The following is a 19,049-nucleotide window of genomic DNA, read 5'->3' as shown; positions in this document are numbered from 1 at the left end:
ATCAAAGAATCCAGACAGCTCTGGGAAGCACAGCCTCCCAGCAACCGCATGTGGCCACTAATACGTTTCCTTGGCAGACAAGAAAAAGGCTCCAGTTTAGACAATTAGAAGTTATTTGAAGGCTGAGGATCTGATTATCTAGGGTTACCTCAAAATGAGGCAAAAGGAGACAGACTTATCCTTCAGTTTACTGTCTTCTTTGGCGGGCCTTTTATTCCAAAGAATTCATGAAATTTTATTTATGCAACAATATAATCCCATACGAGCTTGTAGAAGTCATTTATGATTTAAAAAATATTCTGCCACATTCATATATTATTGGTAAAATTCTGTTCACCTCCTTTACTGACAATTATAGTCCAAACATATACTGTATTTTCTTTCCATCTTGGTCACAAATGTGGGACTACTGTGCTGTCAGACCTCTATAATCTATACCATGCCCATATTATGTCTACTCTATGACATTAAACTTTACTTGATAAAAATTCTACTTTTCTAAAGTTCTATTTGAGGGAAAAAAAAAAAAACAATTAGAATAACTGGAAGAGTTAAAGGAAAATTAGCTTTCACAAGGCAGAGAGAAGAGGTAAAAGTGTTAAAGAGGAAGATAAATGCCTTTTCTGCTAACTATTAAAGAATTTAAATTGTGTGTGTGTGCGTGTAGCTGGCTGGTACGAACATCTGAACCCTTGACCTTGGTGTTATCAGCACCATGCTCTCCCAAGCGAAGACTTTAAATAATTTTTGAAAACTAAAAACATTTGATTTGTGAACATTATCACAAATACAGCAGTTCTGAATATCACGCTTTATGCTGAAGAAATATTAATAACAAAAGGAAGAATAACAGCGAGTAAAGGTGAACCCAGAAGGACCACATGATCACCCCCACTTTACCACTATGACAGACAGTGACTACCATAACCCATACACTGTAACAGATGTTCAACAAGTCTGTTAAAAAAGAAAACAAAACTTAGAAGTTGGCTAGAATGATGGCACTGAGCTAACATTTGTTCTGAAAAATAACACCTGACTTGACCATCACATATTGTGCACAGGTACTGATATTCAACTCTGTACCCCACAGATATGTATAATCAATTACGTTTCATTAAAAAAAAACAAATAAGCAAAATTAATCTATACTAAATAAATATAAATAATAGAAATAAAAGATTGCCTCTTCAGGAGACTACCAGCAACATCCAAACAACTGAACTGTTGAATCCACAAGAATTTTTATTATGAACATGTTTTTCAAATTAGCATTGAAATTAGTTTCAAGACTTTCAAAAATGTAACATCATGGATTAAACAAATAAATAAGTAAATGATAAAGAATAACAAACATACACCACCAGCCGTGAAAGCTTCACGCCACCATCTTTGAAAAATGGTGGCCATCACGCAGACTTTTCCCAAGAATCTCCAGGGCTAGATTCTGAGAAGCTGCTAAGTTTAAACTCCACATGCAAGGAGGAGGAATGGTGAGGTTGTGAATAAACAAAATCCTGAAAATCTCGCTAGAAATCCCAGTTTTAGAGCAAGACAGATCCAGAGGGCATGTAGACAGCCTAGAGAAATGAAAATGTCTATAATAGCAAAAGCCCTACTGTCACCACATTCCCATCTTAGCAGACAAGAAAAACACAAATTTTACCATGTTGGTATTTTTCTGCAAAAACGAAGAGTGCAAGAAAGGCCATAGACCATAAAAATAGCAGCCAGGCTCAATATCTCCAGCAATTATGACAAACATGAGGAACTGCCACGTGAGCCTTCACACACTCACCCACGAGAGGCCAGAAAGCCAAGTGATGGGTGCAGAACTGCAACAGGGGAGGAAACAAACAGGACAGGCTCTGGGAAACCTGATGACGAAGTCTTCACAGAGAAGATCCAAAGTCTGAGAGCATCTCCCCTGCCTTGCAAGATAACAGGTTACAGACTACCCAGGCAGCTTAAACACTGATTCAAGACATTTAACAAAACTGCAGGAGACAGGGTGAGGCCAGATCCTCCAGGAAGGCTGCCACACCACAGATAACCTCTCCACCTCCCCATCCCTTCCCCACTGCCCCCATAGCTAGGTGACAAGCCGAGACAATGGACAATATCCAGCCCTCAAAGCAGCATGTCAGAAGGAAAACAAACTCATCTGTGACTGGGTGGGACAGAAGGCAAGGAAAATTCACCAGCACCATGAAAAAGCAAACTGGCCCAGACCGAGCTGGAAAGGCTAAGCTTGAGTGAGGGAAAGAGACTGGCCTGGCAAATCCGCAAATGCACTACAGAAAAAAGACAGGAAGAGAGGGAGACGGGAACACAACATGCAAAAGACAGATGAAGAAAAAACAAAACAAGAACAGAAGAAAACTTTCTGAAAACATTTCACACTACTGAGCAATTTATCAAGAATGTGAATTAAACTAAACAAGCACACAATGACAGGATGATATGGGAGGCTGGAGAACTAAAACAACAAAATGAAACCAAAACCCCTAACAGGTATATTTTATATATGTATGTGTATAACGTTGTTTTCCATAGATGGGGTACATTATAATCTAGTAACAATTTGTTTACAAGTGAAACATGGTTGTGGTGTCATCTACCAAATCTCAAGTGATCAGTCGGTCAACGGCAGCCCAAATCCACATACAATAGACAGGATGAAGAAGGAACAGATCTAAAATGACTATTAGAGATTACCTGCTATGGTCTAAATGTCCCCCAAAATTCATATGTTGAAACTGAATCCCCAGTGTGGTGGTATTGAGAGATGGCACCTATTGGGAAGCAATTTAGTTACGAGGGCTCCACCCTCATGAATGGATTAGTGCTTATAAAAGGCCTGGAGGGAAGCAGTTTAGGCCCTTGGCTCTTCTGCCCTTCAACCCTGTGAGGACAGCTAGATTGTGCCATCTATGAGAAACAGGCCTTCACCCCACACTGAACCTGTCAGTGTCTTGGTCTTGGACTTCCCAGGCTCCAGAAATGTGAGAAATAAATATCTGTCCTTTCTAAATTACCCAGTCACAGGTATTTTGTCAAAGCAGCACAAATGGACTAAGACACTACTTCATGTCAGGAAATCTCAAATTTCATGGAACAGAAGTCATTTACAAGCATTACTCTAACTATATAGACTAAAAAAGGAACCTGCAAGGCAAAGTAGCAAGAATAAGCAGAGGACAACAGCACAGTGCAAGTCGTACACATTCCCCGTCAGTACCTGCAGACAGTGTTATCAGAGACCTGAGCTGCGATTTGGACACACCATACATGCAGTTCAAGAGGGCTTTTCCAGAATATAAAATGTGCATCGTTTATACATTAAGGCTTTTTTGCCATTTTAAAGGATAGGCAAGTTTTGATTTCAAGTGCAAGAATTGACAGGTAAAACATATCCATCACTAAATATTTAGGAATATCATATATAACATGATATTTTTCCTGTTTGCAGGTAAACCCAAGTAATGTGGGGTTTTTTTTCTGTTTTGTAGTAAATCCATGTTTTCAACTGATGCAAAATGAGGGCCAATACTTAATAAATTCTTCAGCTGACTTCAAAATACATGCATATGAAGTAAAAGCTTTTCTACGAAATAATATCCACTTGACATATTTATTGCCATATCTTGCTTGAATCCCATGTTATACAGCACCAGACTTTACATGATAAACACACTTTTTCACTGGTTGTGCCCTTTTGGGGTTTAGATAACTAAATTCCAGAAATATAGAATTACTCTAAAATCACTCTGCATTAGCTCAGGTTGGAATGTTCTGGGATGCTTTCTACTGTACACCAACATGTTACCAGTGGTTGTGATGAGGAGATGGAGCTGAATCATCCACTTTGTCTTTTCTACAGTCCCTGTGTTCTAAATTATTCCTTTGTGAACATGATTACTTTTATAACAAAAGTACACACATTTTGGTGTGGGGAATATTGAAAGAGAGGAGAAGATCAAATAAAAATCAGGTCCTATATTATTTCAAGTTTTAATCTATTCTATAAAGAACTTGAGACATACTAACTCCAAAATTTAAAATGTCTATGCATAGCGGGAATAAAAACATGACAAATAGCATTGCAAAGCATTCAACTGAATGGAATTACAACAAATCTCTAAATACAAATAAACATTTGAAGCAATTACCACTCCATAATGTAGCCGGGATGAGGCTGGTACCGCCCAGGGCAGGGCACAGCCTTTAAGTGCTTGGCCCTGCCTTCTCCAACCCACAGACACCCTAGGGCACGCTCTCAGATCACCACTGCTTGCCTCTCCTGACAGTTCTAAAGCAGCACCCCAGGGAAAGATCTAAGAGAGAAAGTGAAACCAAAAGCTAGACAGACACTTACAGTTTTTTGGCCACCCTATTTCACTTTCTTTTGTTAATGTTATCTAACTGAGTTAAAGGTGGCTCATGTATATATCGGCCCCATGTTGTTTACTCCTTCAAACGAGTAGACAGTGAACTCAAAGCCCAGATACCAAACTCAATTTTTTACACATATTGCTTTAGATACAACCCAAATAAGCATATTTTTAGCCATTTAGAATGTGGCTGCTTTGCATACCCCACAAAACTGCACCCAACATCTGTTAGTCATAGATAAAACAAACTCCAGGACTGTAAAGGACTGCAAGCTGCTGCTTGCTGCCCTTTAGAGATCTCTGATCCAGCGACTCCCCATCTTGCTCCTGAGCAACAACACCTAGACACGTAAGCCTCACTCTGATTCCCCTCTCCCCACAGGGGTGTGTGGGAGGCCTTGCCCTCTGCCCCTTCTGGGTTATGGCCCTATCACTGTCTCTGGAAGGTCTCCTGCTGTGAGGGACTTTCCCGTTGCATGCAATCCTGTCAAAGAATCACCCAAATAAAGCTCCTTGTGTTCTGGTGCCATCTCACAGTCATGTGTTTTTCCTTGATCAGCTCCAAGACCCTCAAATTCACCACCATTAATTATTCACTGATACTCCCCTGGAGATCCACCCCTCCCCATGCTTAGTCTTAGTGGTAAGAGGAGGACTGACCCTACTCCCTGCACCTGTAACTCAGGCCCAAGCTTAACCACATTCCTTGGTGACAATGACTGGTTCAGAGAAGGCCCAACCAGAGCCACTGAGTTGGAAAGAGACTTTTTGTGAGCCTTCTAGGAGGAAGGTAGACATACTTTAACATGAACGAGAATCCAACAAGTAAGATTTAGAGCAGCTATAGCCATCTTGCAACCAGGAGAAAAAAGCCTGTGCAAGGAAATGGAAGCAAGAGATGAAAAGAGAAAAGCCGCACAGTGAAGGCCCAAATGACATTAGCCAGTCAATTTCCTATTGTTGCTTAAGCCAACTGTGAGCTGCAACCAAAGGAATCCTGGTTGTACCAAAGGCAAGGCTGGAAAGAGAACAGAAGCACACCCAAATCCACATGGAATTGTGGCCTCTGCAGAAAGCGGGAGGTTTAGGGTTTTGTTTTGTTTTGTTTGCGGCAGGCCAATATGGGTACCCAAACCCTTGGCCTTGAGGTTTTGGTTTCTGATAGCAACATTTCTTTTAAGTCTTGGGTTGTGTGTTACCAAGTAAGCTCAAAATATAAATACCCCCATGTTAAACAAAGCTTCACAATCAAGAAAAGAAATTTTAAAATTTTTTAAAAAGGGCAAAATGTTGGTAAAGAGTAACAATGGAAAAAGAACCAGATGGTGGTGATAATCTCTAAAGAAGCAATAAAGAGTCGTTTTTCCATAAACCACAAATTCATTATGAATAGAAGGCAATAATTCAACATGATTATAAAGCACAAATTATGTGATGAGAAACAAAATTTTAAGGAACAAAATAGGCACATCATAATCCAAACAACATAATTTTTAAAACAAAGTGTGTGCAAGTTAATTTTTTCAACAAAATATTACGGAAGGCATTTTGTTCATCAAATGCAGATTTCATCCTGCATGCTCCTTATAAAACCTCTGCCCCTCCAGCTATGGCTTTAATTTCTCCTACCCTTCACGGCCAGACCTCTTCACAAAGCAGCTTTCCTTCAGGATTTCCATTTCTTCTCTATGGAGTCCTCATTACAGGGCAACTTGACCAATGCTCCCACCCCACCCTTCTGTTAAAACTGCCCTCCTTATGATCACCAATAACTGCCAAGTGGCCAAATCCAACATTTGCTTGTCGGTGCTCCAGCTGCTTAAGTCTGACACTCCTGACTCTTTCGTTACCTCTGGAAACCTTCTTCCCTCTCCCTCCATGAAGCCATGCTCTCCTGTCTCTCCATTTGTATCTCTTAATCTCTGCATTAGTTCTTCTTCCTGTCTACCCTTCAATTTACTGTTCTCAGCAAACACAGCCCTAGTGCTCTTGAAGAGTACTACACCTTCACCATTAAAGATCATCTGGTAGCTAGCTAAAGAAGAGAGTTTTGCCTTATTGAAGCCTTTAAGCTATAGGTCAGAAAGTCAATTTAGGAACCTGAAAATAGTAAGGTTTTTTAAAGCAAAGTGATAATTTAAAAAAAAAAAAATGTGCTCCAGTGTCTGAAATATAATCTTCTCAAGAGGAACAAGCTATCCCTGAAGGAATTTGAATGGTTCAACCTTTGGGCAATGGTCTTTATACAAATGACCATTAAGCTGCTCATTTATAAGAAACTAGGATTACTAACCTCTGGATTAGTGTGGATAAAAATGAAGTACTGGAAAAAAAAACAGGTAACAGCACACTCCCCACCCTAAATTACTCCCCTCACACACAAACATACACACACACACACACACACACACACACACACACACACACAAATACACATGCACTCATGTACTCAGCACTTAGGAGGAAGCTGCTCCATCCTCAGGGCTGCAGCATAACTTTGCACATATTCATCTCATTATGACTTAACTCATTATATTATAGTTAATTCTTAACCTTTATTGCCCCCTAAACTGTGAGTTGCTTGAGGACATAAACTGTCTTTTACTCATCTTTTTCTTCCAAGAAACTAGCACAGTGCCTGGACACTCAGAAGACTCTCAGCAAATACGCATTGGATGGATGGAAGGAAGGATGGGTGGATGGACGGATGGATGGAAAGAAAAACGATGCAAGGGAGGAATAACACTCCAGACTTGCTTCAGTCCCTGAAAGTCCCCATGCACTTCCAATGAATCAACAATTCCTTCCCAGTGTCCCTGCTGCACGCCTGAAAGATTCCTATATAAGGTTCATCGACCTGTCAGAGCCCTGCAGGGCAAATTTTGGGTAACTGAGGATGTAACTAACTATAGACTATAGAGTCTCTAAGTCGGACTATGAGTAAAGGAAATTCTAGCTCAAATATCTTGACAGTAGCCAGATACATCACACAGACTACATGAAGTATCTTATTTTATTAAACTAAGTGTATGTAGTTGTTGACCTTAAAACGATAATGTTTTTTCTGCCACCACTGGCTGTCTGTCAGTTAATATTAATGCTGTCCTTTTCTAAATATTGTTTTGAAATGGCAAGTTTATCTTAACTAGAAAAATACCATGCTAACCTAGTGGAAGTTTTAGTAACACAATGAAACAAAAGCAAAGTAAATTTCTGGCAGAATATCATTTTGTTTCTTTTTTCAAAAACAAGTAGAGTTCAAATTACCAAATAAATTCTACCAATTTTAATAACATTTTGAAATCAATTCAAATCCACCTTTTCAAAACTGATTTAGTCCATTTCCTAACTGTAACTAGTTTGTCCACACTTACGCCACGCACTGAATTCCGCAAGCATTAAGTTTTCAAGAATATAAAAAGCAAAGATAAACTAATATTTTTATAAAAATATAGTTGTATTCCTCCCAAAAAAACCAGCTTAGACTTAAATTTTTAAAACTAGAAACATTTTATAACTTCAAACACATCCCTGTCTACCAAAAAAAAAAAAAAAATACAATACAGCCATTAATGTTGTACTTTTGAGGGAGACTTTTAACTTTTGTTTTATTTTTAATTTTTTCGGACTTTTCTTACAAACCAAAGCACCAACCAAAACAATGAAACTGAAGAAGCATACATATGACCAAAAAGTTAACATATTTCCCATAATCTATGAAGAACCAAAGTTATACACTTAACTTTAGCCAAACCAAACTATAATCCTTTCTAACAGGAAAGTTTTTTTGCTGAATTAGGAAGGAGGTAAATTCACTCACAGCCCAGATACGGGGGGCAATTTAGTGTGGTTAACACCACAAGCTTCTGGATGCAGAAAGCCTAGGTCAGAATCCCTCCTTCATCATTTACTAAGTATATCTTGGGCAAATTTTTCAACCTGTGAAGCACTTAGAACACTGCCTGGGACGAAACAAGCATTTGGCAGATGCAGTGGCACACCTCTCAATATCTGCATCACCTGGAACACTATCAAAAATTCAGAATCTCAGGTCCAATCCCAGATCTGAATTGAGTCAGGACCTGTCTTTTTATCATGATCCACTTATGATACGAACGCAAACTAACATTTGAGAAGCACAGTTAGAAAGTATTTCTATATCATACTCTATGAGATGTTACTTATTATAAATAATTTTTTTAAAAAACTACTCCATTACTTTTCTGCAACTTGAAGAAGTTACACTGATCTTTAGTAAAAGGCAAAGCATTATTTGGGGATCAAAATTCTTCCATTAGTGATTTCTTACCTTATTCAAAGGCAATACCTGCTGACGCCCAAAGTTGTAGAGCACTGCCATCTAGTGGCACTTCATTCTGATGCACATACAAAACACACCTCCCACTGCCTTCCCAGATTTTAAAACATGTTTATTTGAAACAGGGCTGGGGGCGGGGTGGCAGGGGCGAATAAAAATAAATTAAAAATTAAAAATAAATAAAATAAAATGAAATAGTGCTAGGGTTTTTTCTTTTTTTTTTTTTACTTCTTTGAGGACTACTAACATGATTGCCCAACGTAATAATTCAACAAAAAACCGAATGAAATACAGAGGAAGGTATAAAACAAAAATTTTTGTTTCTTTTTTAAACTCAGATCAAATCTAGGAAAGTTTTCAAATTGAAAGAATGACCAGAAGAGGCGCACATTAAACACACACAAGAGACATCAGACTTAGAAAATGGGCTTTCTTTTGAAATGTGCACATCTTGAGGGTGATTTTTACTTTCTTCTTCCTCTGTTCTGTACTTTTCACTATTTATACAGTACTCAAGGAGGAAAGCTACTTTCAACTTGAGAAAAAAATACTGTACAAAACTGTCTGACTTAATAACTTCTCCATCCTATCCTAAGGAAATAATCAAGAAATGTAGACAAAGATTGATGAGCAAAATGTTCATCTCACCAAACAAAACTTAATTTTAATAGCATCATAATAACCCACGGAATCAACGCATTGATATTTAGTCACCATCCCCTATCACTCATTTAGATCACTTTTAATTTCACTATATTGCACATAAATACATACACGTACACACAGAAGGAAGGAAGGGAGGAGAGGAAGAGGGAGGAAATAACTGATGTGACTTTTCCATATTTTGGGTCACTTCCAAATATACATTCCCATAAGTCACATTACAGCATCTACGAATATTTTCATAGTTCTTAATAGCCAACCTGGTTTACACAGCATCAGATTTTATCCTATGGCTGATGTTTTTTAACAGCTTTACTGAGATACAATTTACATACTTTAAAGTTCAGCTCTTTAAATTATACAACGCAACAGCTTATAGTGTATTTACAAAGCTGCGCAACCACCACCATAATCTAGTCTTAGAGCATTTTCATCATTCCATAAAACGCCTCACGCCCATTAGCAGTAACTCCCCATTTCTCCCACGAATCCCCAAATACGACTAATTTTTACTAATTGTCTATCCCACAATTTTTCCACATTTTCTTGTAGATACCTCGATGATATTTCATAATTGTTTTAAACCCACAAATGGAATGATTCCTTCTGCTACTCAGATGTTTCTGTTTCAAACTGTGAAGCGCTTTGCTTCTTAACCGCAGGAAAGGAGAACAGTCAGAATGTCCTCTTGTTTCTTTACAATGTACTGTTTAAACGTAAGGCATAATTTCAGAGCTAAGAGAAGGAAGGTACCATATAGGCACAGAGTTATCCACTCTTTTCAAAACTAGCAGCGACCATCACCGTAAGGGAGGAAAATATTTTCCTTACCCATCACAGGTTCACAGCTGAGGTCCCTGTAACAAAATAGTGTAAATTTTATGTGGAATAGGAGCCTTCATAAGAAAATGAAGACCTGAAGAAACAGTTTAGCCTGTGTATTTTTATGCCAGTTTGATGAAGAATTGGATCGTCGTAGAAGAAATACGACAGGACGCAGGCGGCAGGATCTAATGGTACTAAACTAGGGGACGTTAGCAAGGCCTGTTCAGACTCTTCTCGGTGACCCTTCATCTTGACAGACAGGGATACTCCTCTCCTCTGCATACAGGGGGGCACCTCTCACAGGAGGGGCTTACTCGCTGCAGGGGAAGGTCAGAAAATTCTTCCTACGTTTTACAACCTGCTTCAGGGGAGGAGGTTGTGGGGAAGACGTGAGTTATCTTTCTGCTTCTGCCATTTTCTTCAATAAGCCCAGGTGTCATATTTTAGAGTAACATGTCCTTAACCCCATCACATTACTTTGGTTATTTTAGTTTCTGTTTTGTTCTGTCTTTGCTTTTTTTAAAAAAATTGAAACAAAATTTTACAATGTAAAAAAATAATATTAATAAAAAATAAACATAATTGTACATATCTGTGGGGTACAGAGTTGAATATTAATACCTGCTATCACATTACTTTGGAAGTTTATTATTAAATCCAGCCAAAACATTACACAAAAACAAGGAATTTCTTTATTTTAATTAACTTGATCTGACAATAAAATTAAAAGTATAGTGCAATCTATGTCAGATAACATGTGACATGTGATCCAAGAATTGTTGTGATGCTACCAAAAAAACCAACTGACTTCTATTTAGCCAAAGCACTTTTTTCTCATACAATTTTTTCTACTACAGATGTATGAAATTTAGCAATTTGCTTTTTGGGGATTTGGGAGGGGAAAGAGAATTGAAAACAGCTAATTAAACAAGGGAGAACTAGGTTACTCAATCATGTCAGGCATTTTTTAAAAAGAACAGTGAAAATCAGTTCTAAAAGCTGAGGGTGGGAGGGGACACCTCATTGATAAAAATTAGCCTGATGCTGTGGTTTGAGTGTGTCCCCAAGCTCATGGTGGAACTTAACTCCCAATATGGTAGTGGAAGGTGGGGCCTTGAAGTGGTGATTGGATCTCAAGGACTGTGCCCTCATGAATGGATTGGTCCATTCATGGAGTAATGGGCTCACGGTTTAGTGGGTTGTCATAGGCATAGGCATGGTTCTGATGGCTTTATAAGGAGAGCAAGTGAGAAGGTTAGCTCTCCCTTTCCTGCAATTCTCGCCATGTGATACCCTGCATCACCAAGGGACTGCACATAACGCCACCACCAAGAAGACTGCCCTCACCAGATGCACCCCGTGAGCCATGGACTTCCCAGCCTCCAAAACTGTTAAGAAATAAATTTCACTTCTTTATACATTACCTAGTTTCAAGTATTCTGTTATGAGCGATAGAAAACTGACTAATACAGCCTCTCATCTAAATCTAAGATCTTTCTCTCCTCTCTCCTAACTTTAGATGTCTACCATATCCCTCAATCCAAACATTCCTGTTACTCAAGTTAAGCAAGTTTGCAATCTAGCCAAGTGTTTTGTTTCACGTCACTCTAGTTGCACAAAACGTTTATTTGCACATCACCACCAGAAATATCCCTGATGGCTAACTGATATGCCCAAATTCATCTATGCCTTGTCTTTAACTATGTATAAAAAACTGAGTTCACACAAATGAAGGATATTTTCAAAATAAAGCCATTTTCCCATGTCGTGAAAGAAAAATATAATATAGGTAGCCTCTTTAATGCAATAGAAAGCAATAAACTTATAAAAACATCATCCCAAAAAGAGCTAAAATATTATAAAATCCCTAACAAATGCTCTGCTGGTGTGCATGTACGTACACACACACACACACACACACACACACACACACACACACACACACACACACACACACACACACACACACACACACACACACACACACACACACACACACACACACACACACACCAGTCACAAAATCACACAAGTAAGTGCCAGTACCTGTCTTCCTGTCCTCAAACCAGCACCTCTACTACCCTGTCATGGTGCAGTGAGATAAGCTGGCTCATAAATAAGAACCCTTTCACACCAACAGCAACAGTGCACACAAGCAAGCACCAAGCCCTGGTGATTCCAGAAGCTCTGGGACTGGGTGAGCACACTGCAGGTAGCCCTTTTGCTAATTAGAAAAAGAAGCCCCTCAAGGTAGGAGGAACCCAGTCTCCCTGAGCCAGCACAAGAGGCACTCTTTCCTCTAGGAAGATTTATTCCAAGCCAGAGAGCACCGTTTGACTAGCAGGATCATGTCTAGATTTCAAACCCCCACTTGTCCCCACTCCCAGCTGCCCTTGTGCAGAAACAACTCGCACGACTCTGTGCAGCAGCCTTGGAGGTAGGGAGGGTGAAGAAAGGCGTTTGCAGCTTCACCCTGACTGCAGCAGGTGTAGCAGGGACCCCTGTCAATGAGAAAGGCAGCCATTCATTCCAGTGACAGAGCCAGGCCCACAGTTCCACCACAAAAAAAGTTCAATTTCAGTCAATTTATTTATAAAAGACAAAATCTGTGGGAAAAAAGGCAGTTTTAGAAATATTTCTGCATATCATATAAAAGTGCTGGTTATGTGAAAACCAGACACATCCAATGTTTAAAGTTTTCTTTTTTTATTATTTTGCTTGAGTACTTGGATACAAATCTTTCAATAAACTATCTATTTTAATTCTGAGATTCAAACCACATAATCCTCCATTTTTATATAACCAAATATTCTAAATCTGTCACTTGAAATAGTACGCCCATGACTAAAAGTAAATTACCTTTTACACCACCAAATGATCCATAAGTCATATTGCAGGCTGTTCTCTGAAGATTATGTTCATACATCAATTTGATCTGATATTGGTTCCCATGTTCCACACTACCCAAAGTTCCTAAGGGGAAAAAATAAAAGGATTACTTTGTATTTGTTTACATTAAAAAATATTAATTTCTTCTCATCCTCTACACCAATTCTAAGTAATTAAATTTCAGTAAAATTTAAAATGACAAAGCACTAAAAATATTATGTATTATGAACAATTAGCATACTGATGACACAGAAAGCCAGCACAGTTAAAACAATTTAAGTCTCAGCTAGATTATACCATTAGAAGAAATTCTACCCTGGGGGACACTTTATAACCTATTTCCATTAGACAGACTACATCTGAGTAAAGTGTAATTGTTTAAATAACAACAAAACCTTCCAATTTCAATTATGAAATAAATGAGGTTAAGTTCCTTGCATTTATAAATACTAATAGAGCAAAGAAATGACTCAAAGTGTCTAAGGAAAAAATTCCGAACACTTACAAACAATTCATTTTCCTGCCTCAACTTTCAAAATACTCAAGCCCCTAATATTTTATATTCTAATTTAATGGAGAGATCTTCTAAGTTTCCCTCAGCAAGTAAACAGGACAATGTGTTTTATCTGAAGTCTGCCAAGAAGAATCCCCTTCAAAACAAAGAAAAATACTCTCTCTGCATTTAACAGAATATAAGTGCTACAATCACTTTCTAGTTCTTTCCAAATTAAAAAAAATTCTTTATCTGTATTTTAACCTCTGGTATTAAGCTTTTGTAAGAGAGTACTTATAATTACAGCATAGTTCAGTGATGAGGCAAGAACATTGAGTAAAAGAGGTGTTAGAAAGAAAAAAGGATCCAGAAAGCAATTTTTTCCATAAAGAAGCATCTTTGCCATTCATTCATTCAAAATGCAAAAGTTAAAGAAAATTTTTAACTTTCATAAGTCAAAGGAAATAGTCTCCAAAAGGGTAATATTTGATCATTAAAACAATCTAAATGTATTTACATGTATATGTGTATATATGTGTGTGTATAATGTATATACATATTTTTATATGAGCATTTATTTAATTAGGGTTTGTTTGTTTTTGTCCAGAAGGATTTTCTAACATACAATGAGGCTGTAAAAATATTTTATCTCCATTTTAGAATTGAAGCATGTTAAGTTCAAAAAAATTTTTAAGAAATTTCCCCCAAATCACAGAGCTGATAAAGGACACAACACTCAAAGCAGATTTAGAAGCAGGCACGACATATCCTGGTGCCTGGCTGTCCCCCATTTAACAACTTTCAGGGAACTTGGTCCTCCACCCAGTAAAGGTTATACCTTCTGCGGGTATTGCCAATAACAATTTCCCAAAAGAAAGTAGCATCAATAACATAAAATTTTTAGTGAAGGGTGCCAGAAGATGCCACCCCAAAATAGGCCTTTTTAGCCTGTGGATTATTTTGAGCTAAAGGCTATTGAGAAAGAAAACACCCTGAAAACAGGGTACAAGTTTTCCTTTTATAAAGGAAATTTAGATTTATAAAGGTAATTTCCATGTATACAGAGTCTCCCTCTGCAGTACAGGAAGAAGAGGACTCAACCCTCATCAGTGAAGAAGGCTCTGACTTAAATCTACAAAATAAAACTAACTAAACAACCCTTGTTTACTATGCTTTTCCTGGTCCCCTTCCCATAACTTGCCTTCCCCATCCAGAAACCCCAAACCCACTTTCTTTTGTTTAGCCTAAAATGGTACTTAAGCCCAAGAGCTAATGCACTCATCGCTGGACACTGCCAGTGTCCACGTGCAACGCACACATTAATAAACTTCTGCTTGTTTTTCTGCTTTGTCTTTAGCCAGTTTAGTTTATAGGCTCTGGCTGGAGAACTTAAGATAGGTAGAGGAAAAGATCTGTTTCCTCCCTACACCACTTGTACCTTTCTCAGCCTGGCCTTCCCTCTCCCTCTACAAGGTGAAGGGTTGTGTGAAGTTAAACTATGTTTGTTCTGAAGATGCTCCTGTACCCTGAGTCCCTACATAAACAAACAAACAAAAAAACAGCAACCTAACTTAGTACATAAACAAGCAAAGCCTAACAGGAGTAATCTCAGCCCATCACAGAAGCCAAACCTTAGAACTTCAGCCAATCACAGGTGGCCAACTGGTCAGACCATGTTCAAATAAGGCAAACGCCCAGCTGTAACCAATCCAGCTGTTTCTGGACCTCACTTCCAGATCTAATTTAAAAAAAAAAATTTTCTGGAAAATCAGTTTCCAGTGCAATTTTAGATAACAGCTGAGCAATCTAAGGATGTTAAATGAACTCAAAGCCATTACAGAGTAAATAAAGGTTCATTGTGTTAAATAACCAAATTAGATTACATAAGCCTGTCAAAAGTAAAAACACATCTTTTTTGCCCTTCTCATGGCCACCATTAAAATTCTATAAATATGCAAGATACTTAATAATATTTGTTGAGAAGTACATAATTTTTGGAAGAGAACATTTAAGAGAACATAATCAATATGGCTTAAGCTCACACATCTGTAAACACTGAAGCCCATCAAAAAGGAATCTGAGATGCCATGTGATGCTTTCCTTCAACAGAGGATAAAGTGACCTAACTACAGGTCAGTAAGACCCTGTTGCTTCTCTATATCAAGCATACATTTGACGACATATCACCCACCAAAAATAAGTCAGCACACTAGCCTCTGACAATTAAGGGTTGTTTGGTATGTCCAGGAGTCTGACTTTAGAAGGTCTCCTCTAGTTTGCCTCAAATCTTGTTAGAAGCACACAGATAATAAAACAAATAATATAAGAAAAAAAAGTATTTGGGAGGGGGGTAGTTGGGGGGAAGGATGTCAAGTTCGGCTAACACTTTCATCTGCTGATACCAGTGGTTTTACTTAAACTAGAAAATGTGCTTCCCCTATTACAGTAAAAGCAAGGTAAAAGTTCAGTCTAGAACCTCAAGAAACATACTCAAGAGAACAAAAGCACTAACGTCCTATGCTTTTCAATTTAAGCCAAACCAGAAAAAATATACACATTGTCAGCCTACATATCATAAGAGGCTGAAGAAATCAAAGACAGAATGGAAAGGAGGTGGGGCATAAGGGAACGTGGTTTGGACAACTCTCGTCCACAGAGAATACAAAGCTTTTTAAATGAATGCAAAAAATAAAAGAGCAATAAAACCACCATTCCCATGGCAAATAACTTTCATTTCAACACTTATTTGAAGGAAGATACCAATGTCCCATAAACACATTGTCACTAAACACGCCAGCTTCTTTCAGTAGGCTTTTTTGATAAGCACACATCTTATCCCTAGTCTATGCCCTAAGCCCCAAGGGAACTCTACAAAGTCTGTCTTGTGGGCCATAGTTCAAACCAGGGAAGGCTAAGAGTTCCTAAAATGCCCCTCCCCTGTGCCCTGCTTAGAGCCCCCATGGAGCCACCAGAAGGGACTAATTTCCCCAGGAAGTATTCAGGATGACTGTAACTGTGGGCATTTACAGACCTCCTCCCTGGCCTGTGTAACTCAGTAAAATATCAGTGGCAGTTAACAAACAGGCTTGCGATCAAAACAGAGCAACAACTAGATCCATGCAATAAAGTAGCCTATATCATACCTTCTCCATTATTCTGGAATACCAAGTATATGCCCTGTCACTACAAGGAACAACATCTTTTACCATGAAACCAATTAGAATGCACTCTATCGGGCCTCCGATATAAAAAGTAGAAAAGAAAACGACAGTTGTAACAGAGAAGGAGAAGAAAACAGCACATGGTGATGAGTAATAAAGAGCCTCAACACTGCCCAGAAATGTGTTCACTCATTCATTCAACAAGTACTTACTGGAGGTCTACCATGTACCATATGCCAGGTTACCAAGCCTGCCTTAGAAATCTAACAGATCTTTACCCCAAAAAGAGATTGCCCAAGAATACCCAGCTCAGTGATAGTAAATATGAATCATTACTCACATTGAAAGCAAAACACAAAGAAAGCCCAAATCAAGAGAATGAGTCTGAGAAATCCAAACCCTAGAAGCTAATATTAAGAGCAAACTCCAAAAGAGAGCATCTTTTGTATAAGGAATTACCCCACGGACACTTGGCTATATCACACCATTAAAAATTTCCCCAATACTGACATCCATAAAAATGTCTCAACTTGAACTAAAATTTATCTAACAACAGAAATAAAAAAATTTAAGTTACCTTTTAAACTTAATAAGGGCCAAAATGCTGAGACCAAACCTTAATTAACTACTATACTTGAACCACGTCACTAAATGAAATCTGATTAAACCTCAAAGTAAGTGCCTTGAAGTCTGGTTGAGTGAAGACAACCAAAAGCCAAGAAATTGGAAGTGTAAAGAGAAAACACTTTAGGTTCACCAAAGAAAATGTATTGCAAACCATTATGACTCAGCATCTAGTGAATTTTGTTGTTACTGTTGAACATTTAAGTCTCAAATGTCCTAAGTACCCAGGATTGACCTCTATTAGTCATAGGCAATCCTGGACACAATTCCTGGGAGGAAGATTATACGGTACTAGAAATATAAGTACACACAGAAACAATAGAGCAGGAAAATGTAAATTGCGTAAGTATCTGAAAGAATAAACAAACAATGGGAAATGCTAACCAAGACAAGGAAATCTTCACGAATGTTTGTGTTCACTACCACTTCAGTGCTAGGGAAGATCTACTCTTTTATAATATTAAGAAACTCAGTTTGTAATATAAATTCTACATTAGAAAAAAAAGTTTCTTACCTGAGACAGAGTAGACACAAAGTTTTCTAGAATGCAACACAGCCAAATAAAGCATTTCAGTACCTCTGAAAAATGGGAAAAGTTTTAAAATTTTTTAAATATTAGTTTCAGATGTAACAAAATAATTTCAAAAAGATTGCATAATTGCAGCCATTGTGAGTAAACAAAAGAAATCATTAGATAACATTCTAAACTGAAAAATAAACGTAACAATAAACAGCCAATTTGACAATCCCAGAGATTCAAGTATTCTGCCTCGAGGAGCTGCCTTCAGATTGAGTCTCCAAGCAAGAGTCAGATCTCAGGCCCCTTCATCAGTGCTCTCCTGCAATAAAGAGATCCAAGTTCTGGTTCTGGTTATTTGACTAATTCACCTGTGACTTTGGGCATGTTGCTTAATCTCCCTGAGCCCGTTTCCCCTTCTGGAATATAAGAGGTTTCAATTAAATGAAATAAAATCACGTGAAAGCCCCTTGTAGGATATAAAGCACCATAAATGCTAATCATTAGTAGTAAATGGCATATATAACTTCCAGCTCTAAAATTTTATTAAAGGTATTGAAAATACTTCAGTTTGGACTAAACCTCAAATGGAAATAAACTACCAGTGTCATCACTATACTTCCCAGTCCATAACAAGTGGTTTCCAGACACAACAACATAGCACAGTCTAAAAATCCTAAATTCAGTCTTTAAGAGCCAAGCCAGTAGATGTTAATGAGCAAAGGGTGTATATGGCTGTGATTAACTGGAGATTGGGGCTGGATAAGGGAGGTGGCTACTACTTGGTTCTGGGCCTGTGGCCAGATATCCACACTTTTCAAGAAAAACCAGAAAGCAGGGATTTTATGTGAAATCTCCTGTTTCTTAAACGTTGGCAGCTTTTCTAAATTTAAAACACTGCAGGTTTTGGTGATGGGGAGCATTAATCAGCTACAATGTATATCGACAAAATAAAATTTAAAAAAAAAAAAAAAAAAAAAAGAACACACAGTATGTAATTTAGTAGTGGAGTTAGAAGTTTGACGGCAAAGTTTGTGCATTTATGCATACTGCCTCTGTATGTGCACTTAGAGTGCCAGATATCTAATAAAGCAATTTTTATCTTCTTTAAAAAAAAAAAAAAAAAAAAAAAAAACACTGCAGGCCCACATGTGCAAGCAGGAAT

General features: G+C 38.0%; 1 protein-coding gene across 6 annotated transcripts in view; it reads right to left on the bottom strand.

The window, feature by feature from the left end:
• Positions 1 to 19,049, bottom strand: part of BBS9 (Bardet-Biedl syndrome 9) — a 445,357-nt gene that overhangs the window by 405,761 nt on the left and 20,547 nt on the right. For all 6 annotated transcript variants that reach the window (XM_063113569.1, XM_063113571.1, XM_063113574.1 and 3 more), the window contains exons 4-5: positions 17,882 to 17,946; positions 13,060 to 13,173 (exon numbers count right to left, since the gene is read on the bottom strand). In XM_063113569.1, coding sequence (XP_062969639.1) covers positions 13,060 to 13,173; positions 17,882 to 17,946 — 179 coding nt within the window. The remainder of the gene's footprint in view (positions 1 to 13,059; positions 13,174 to 17,881; positions 17,947 to 19,049) is intronic.

This window comes from Cynocephalus volans, chromosome 11, assembly GCF_027409185.1.
Source record: "Cynocephalus volans isolate mCynVol1 chromosome 11, mCynVol1.pri, whole genome shotgun sequence".
In the NCBI taxonomy this organism is placed as follows: domain Eukaryota; kingdom Metazoa; phylum Chordata; class Mammalia; order Dermoptera; family Cynocephalidae; genus Cynocephalus; species Cynocephalus volans.
This window is presented reverse-complemented; position numbering and strand designations above follow the sequence as displayed.